This window comes from Pezoporus wallicus, unplaced genomic scaffold, assembly GCF_028554395.1.
Source record: "Pezoporus wallicus isolate ANWC-B61680 ecotype Strahan unplaced genomic scaffold, APGP_CSIRO_Pwel_v1 contig_8108, whole genome shotgun sequence".
NCBI classification, from domain to species: Eukaryota; Metazoa; Chordata; class Aves; order Psittaciformes; family Psittacidae; genus Pezoporus; species Pezoporus wallicus.
In genome coordinates, this window is record NW_026638088.1 from 3,002,450 (window position 1) to 3,008,437 (window position 5,988).

The window sequence follows — 5,988 nt, forward strand, 5'->3', positions numbered from 1 at the left end:
GGAGGGGGGGCTCCGGTGGGCGCTGGACGGGGCGGGCGGCGGGGAGCGGAGCCTCCGCGCTCTTTGTTGACAGCCCACGAAGGGACCCGAGTTTGTGCATGACTTCACGGCGGGGCGCCTGACGTCACGCGGTCACGTGGCACCGCCTCCGAGTATATCTTTAACGGGAAAGTAAATCCATCAGCAGAGCGGACCCCGCCGCGCTTCTCAAGTGGCGAGCGCGGCCCCGCGACGCCCTCGGCCTCCTGCCCTGCCCCGCCCGGCGCCGGGAGCTGCGTCCCCTCCCTCGGGGGGGGCGGGCGGAAAAAACCCAGCCCGGGGAAAAAGGGGTGAAAAGAGCAAAGAGACCCAAACCCCGCCGGGCCGAGCGCGGTGGGGCCGCGGAGCGGAGCGGTGGAGCGCCGGGTGCCCGCGGAGCCGCGGCGGCGGCGGCCCCATGCCCGGCGCCCGCGGGCGCGCATCGCGGCGGGCGGGAGCCAGCGTCGCCGCCTGACGCCCGATGCCCGGCGGCGGGAGCGGGGCGCGCAGCCGGAGGTGACCGCGCAGCCCCGCGCCGCGGGACGCGGCGGACGGGAGAGGAGCGGGCGCGGCCGCCCCATGCCCCGCGGGGCCGGCGCGGCGGCGGGCAGCCGGTCCGCTCGGGGGTAGCCGCAGGGGCCGGTCGGAGCAGCGGCGGGAGGGGGGCGCGGGGGCTGCTCCCCCCGCCGCCGGGTGCGGGAGGGAGGCCCCGCCGCCGCAGCCGCCGCCGCGCCCCGTCCGCCGAGCGGGGATGACCCTGTCGGGAGGCGGCAGCGCCAGCGACATGTCCGGGCCCGCCGTCCCGGCGGCCGAGGATGTGGATATCGACGTGGTGGGAGAAGGCGACGACGGGCCGGGCAAGGACAGCGACGGCGAGGCCGGCAGCCCCGCCGCCCTGCCGCGCCTGCCGCTGGACGAGGCGGCGGAGCTGGCGCTGCCCGCGGAGGTGGGCGCGGGCGCGGAGAGCGGCAGCAGCGGCAGCGTTAGCCCGGCCGGGGCGGCCCCCGGCGGCGCGGCCGAGGGCGGCAAGGGGGGCGGCGAGGAGGGGGCGAGCGGCGGCGGGGCGGCGGCGGGGCAGAGCAAGCCCAAGAGCAGCCTGGTGAAGCCGCCGTACTCGTACATCGCCCTCATCACCATGGCCATCCTGCAGAGCCCGCAGAAGAAGCTGACGCTCAGCGGCATCTGCGAGTTCATCAGCAACCGCTTCCCTTACTACCGGGAGAAGTTCCCCGCCTGGCAGAACAGCATCCGCCACAACCTCTCCCTCAACGACTGCTTCGTCAAGATCCCTCGGGAGCCCGGCAACCCGGGCAAGGGCAACTACTGGACGCTGGACCCGCAGTCCGAGGACATGTTCGATAACGGCAGCTTCCTCCGCCGCAGGAAGCGCTTCAAACGGCACCAGCAGGAGCACCTGCGGGACCAGACGGCGCTCATGATGCAGGGCTTCGGCGCCTACGGCCTCGCCGGCCCCTACGGCCGCCCCTACGGGCTGCACCCCGGTGCCTACACGCACCCCGCGGCCGCCGCCGCCGCTCTGCAGTACCCCTACATCCCCCCCGTGGGGCCCATGCTGCCGCCGGCCGTGCCGCTGCTGCCGTCGGGCGAGCTCAGCCGCAAAGCCTTCAACTCCCAGCTCAGCCCCAGCCTCCAGCTCCAGCTCAACAGCTTGGGCGCCGCCGGCTCCATCGTCAAATCCGAGCCCAGCAGCCGCCCGTCCTTCAGCATCGAGAACATCATCGGCGTCCCGGCCGCCAGCTCGGCCGCCAGCGCCCAGACTTTCCTACGGCCGCCCGTCACCGTGCAGTCGGCCCTGATGGCCCACCAACCGCTGGCGCTGGCCAGGACCACCGCTGCCATCGCCCCTATCCTCAGCGTGCCTACCAACATCATCGCGGGGCAGTTCCTGCAGCCCGCGGCCCCTGCCGCCGCCGTGCAGACCAAGTGGCCGGCGCAGTAGCCCAGGCCGGTAGCTCCGGGGAGGGAGATCCGGTAGCCCCGGGCACGGACAGCCGGTAGCCCTGAGGAAGGAGAACCGGTAGCCCCGGGGAGGGCCATCCCGCAGCCGCGGGGAGGGAGATCCGGTAGCCCCGAGCAGCTCCGGCCGCCCCTTCGGGGCGCAGCGGGCGCCGTCCCTCCGTGTTCCCCCCCGTTTGCCGGCCCCCGCCGCTTGTACATATTTGTATCAAAAATCACTGACGTTGCTTTGGGGGTTTTTATTTTTCTAAAGAGGCGGATGAGGGTCGCCATTAGGAGCTGCGAACTTTCACTTTTTTTGAAGGTTCCGGCGCTCCGAGCGGTTTTATCCGAAATAAAACGAAAAAAAAAAACAAACGAGGGAGGAAAAAAAAAAAAAGAAAAAATGTATAAAAATAATAATAATAAACGGGGGAAATTTTAAATATTGAACGGGCGAGAAAAAAAATTGGAGCGAAAGAAAAGGAATCCAGGAGGCAATCGCTGTCACTCTATTATAAAGCCTGTTTATATATGGATGGATATATGTATTCTAAATGTTATCCCTTCGTGTTGTACACAACTTTGTAAATAAATTTTTAAACTGCTCTGCCCGCCTTTGTGTGAGCGCGCATCTTTCCGCACCCACCCGCGGGACCAGCTCCGCACCCGCGGAGGCTGGAAATGCGCATCCGCGGAGCGCCGGGCTCTCCCCTTCCCGCCGAGCTTCAGCGATGCGGTCGGGCTTCCCACCTCCCGCCGGTCCCGATGCTCCATCCGCGGCCGCGCAGCGGCATCGGCATCGCCCCGATTCTTCGCGTATTAAAACTTGCGCGGTGGATCCGCGGCCCCCGCTCCGTGTCGGGATTTTTCCTTTAGGTGTATTCATTTTTCCCAGCCTGGCTTCGGCTCCGCATCCCGGCGCTGCGGGATCTGCCCCTTTCAGACGGAATAGGTACGCTCGCGGTTGGCTTTTGGGGCTGATTATAAGGGAAATGATGGAAAAGAAAGGCCGTTGGGGCGATTTAAGCAACGTTTCGGATTTATTCTGCAGGGTGGGAGGCGATAAAATGAAAATCGAGCCGTGGCCGAGCGCGGATCTTTCGTTTAAATCGGGGGAATAAGCGGGGTTAAGGAAGCGGCTCCGCGTTCCCACGGGTGGGAACGGCCTTTCCCAGCGAATTCCTCCTAACCGAGTTTTAAACCTGCTGCGAACGTTCGGAACGCGGTGTATTTGCGTGTGTTTCTCTGCATTCACGGGGGTAAAATAAAGACAGCGCCAGGGTTGAAATGAAAACGGAATAGATCTGTAGGATTCCGTAGGGTTTAATCTCGGGCACCGTTTCCCTCGGACCGTGTTTGACACTTTATTCTCTGCCTCGTAAAACGTTGGGGGTTTAAAACCTTGCTGGATTTGGGGTGTTGTTATTTTTTTAATAGATATTCATTTTTTCCGCCCAAATAATTCGCTGTCTTTGTTAGGAAAACCGGCTGCGGCGGGATGCGGCGGGATGAGGAACGGGCCGAGGCGCTCATTTCACGCCGGGAGCCGCGGATTGAACCCTATAGTAAATAAAAGCGGCCCGGTAAGCGGTAAATATTATTTCATCCTAAAGAAATATTTAGACCTCGGCAGACAGAGACTAAAATAAAACGAGCGGCCCGGCGAGGGGGGGAGGTTGAACTTTAATAAGGCCACGGTGATGGGCTGGAAGGGAAGGGGGGGCCTCACCTGAGGGTTCAAGGGGGGGGTGTCCCCCCGAATTGGGTCTTACTGGGGGCGGCTCCATGGGTAACAAGTCGTTTCCCAGTTGTGCCTCATCGGGTTTGCGCAAACAGCAAATGGTCGGGGGGGGGGGGGGGGGGTCGGGCAGCCGCCGAGGTTATTTCTATATTTAGGGCCGGATACCCCTGGGAAAAGGGGAAGGAGCCGCCGCGGAGTTCGCGTTTCGGCTCGGGAAGCCGCTGGCCCGGGGCTTCCAGAGGACACCGGGTGAGCGGGGCTCATTCCACCCCAGCCTTTGTTACTTATAAAATTACTCGCTCATGTTTCCCCGCATAGCAGCAATACCTCGGGCTCGGCATCTGCGCCGCGCAGGCAACTTTCCCCCTCCCCGTGCCGCGGCCCCGGGAAGCGCCTCTCCCCTCCCAACCCCCCCGTTACCTCCGTTCTCTCTTCCTCACCCCCTGTTTTCCAACGGCCCCCGTTTCCAGCAGGACCCTGCGGCGCTGGGGAAGCCTTTCCCGGGGAAGGGGCGGCGGCGGCTCCCGGGGCCGGGCAGCACCGGGAGGGCGCGGGGCTCAGGAGGGACGCAGCGGCCATGGACCCCCTCCCGGCGGCCGCCTCCCGCGGGGCCCGCTGCTTCCCCGCAGGAGCGGCGGGGCCGGGAGCGTCAGCGGGGGCCTTGCGGGCAGGTGAGGGCTCCCGGTGGCGGCGGCAGCCCGGGGGGGCTGCAGTGGCGCGGCGGGGCCTGCAGGGGGCGCGGCGGCTCCCGCGGGGACCGGGTCCCCTCACCGCTGGGGCCGGGAGCTCGGCCGGTGCCCGGGGTGGGCGCGCTCCTGCACGGCGGGACGAGGGAGCCAGAAGCCGGTTCCCGAAGCGGGGAGGGCTCGTAACCGGCTGTCACTGCGTGCGGCGGCACAGCGGAGCGGGCCGGGCCGGGGTAACCGGAGACAGCGTCTCCCGGTGAAGTTTCCGCAGCCGTTTTCTTGTTCTTTCTTCTTCCACAGACCTGTGCCCGGCGCGTATGGCAAAACCCGACACGGTCGGTGACAGATGCCCGTTAGTATAAGAGGTGTCGTGTCGGTCCCTGGAGTGCATTGAAAGTAACCGGATCCTAAACACGGGGAAAACGTTCCCCATCCCTGGCAGTGTTCAAGGCCAGGTTGGACACAGGGGCTTGGAGCAAGCTGCTCTAGTGGAAGGGGTCCCTGCCCGTGGCAGGGGTTGGAGCTGGAGGAGCTTTAAGGTCTCTTCCAACCCAAACCATTATGGGATCCTATGACTGTATGAAAATGAGAGTCTGCAGCCAGGCACCCTCTGACTCTCCATTATTTATGGAGACAGGACCTGGCTCTAATCTAAACCGCACTTTTTTGTTTGCAAAAGGAACGAATCGGGCTCAGCAGGGCCGTGTCCTCGACTGCTGCGGCTCTCCCGGGGCACCTTCTCGTTTGCACGGCCTCGTAAGTTGGGCTCCCCCCGCCCCCTTTATAATCAATCCCCCTCTAGGCAGGGCGGAAAGTTACTGGCTAAGGGGTGTTGGAAGATCGCGGGGAGCGTTGGAAAAGGCAGGAAAACGTCTGTTTGAATCATTAACATCAATGTATTCACTGCACATGGAGGCTGTTCCTCAGGACGGAGCCCCACAGCTCGGCTGTGTCTGCCCTTCAGCCCCCGAGCCCCGCAGGCAGCTCCTGGGCAGCGGCCGTGTCGAGCCCCAGAGCCCCGGTGCTGCGGAAGGGCAGCGCTGAGGCCGGAGGCACCGGCGGGAGCGTCCCAGGGGGAGACGCCGCTCCTGGGGCTGCCCCACGGAGGGGTGCGGGAGGAATCCGGTACCGGAGGCACTGCCCACGGGCGGCTCAGGGCTCCCCGCTGCCTCGCGTCCCTGCCGGGGGAACCGGTGGGAGATTGCCCCGCAAACCCTCCGCGCTGCCCGAACCGGTCCCAGCCGCCGGCCCCATGTTCAAGGCCGGGAACACACGGGGTGGAGGGGGGAGAAGCTCCGGTTGGGAATCGCCGTTCTCATCCTCCGCGAGGGTCTCTCACTACCGGGAAAAGCCCACCGGAGACTCTGCTTTACGTGGGGGGCGGGTTTTCCTCTGGCGGTTCCCGAGGGACCGGGAATTCGATGGGAATTTCGCTCGTGGGGCGGTATGGCAGACGTTCCCGTGTGCGCTCCCGGGGGGCGGGGGACGGGACGGAAAAGCCGCTTCGCCGTTTCGGGGCTGCTGCGGACGGGGCTCGGCCCGAGCGTTCAGCGCATCCCATTTGATACGCGCCCGCTTAAATCT

The 5,988-nt window shown here is 65.4% G+C and overlaps 1 protein-coding gene across 1 annotated transcript; it reads left to right on the forward strand.

Moving 5' to 3' along the window:
- The first annotated feature begins 719 nt into the window (after positions 1 to 719).
- On the forward strand, positions 720 to 2,093 carry FOXD3 (forkhead box D3). The gene has a single exon (XM_057409237.1). The coding sequence runs from the start codon at positions 770 to 772 to the stop codon at positions 1,976 to 1,978; it is 1,209 nt and encodes a 402-aa protein (XP_057265220.1). The 5' UTR covers positions 720 to 769; the 3' UTR covers positions 1,979 to 2,093.
- The last annotated feature ends 3,895 nt before the right edge of the window (positions 2,094 to 5,988 follow it).

Bases quoted from the DNA above. Each gene is read 5' to 3' on its own strand.
- FOXD3 (XM_057409237.1), top strand. From the start codon at position 770: ATGACCCTGTCGGGAGGCGGCAGCGCCAGCGACATGTCCGGGCCCGCC.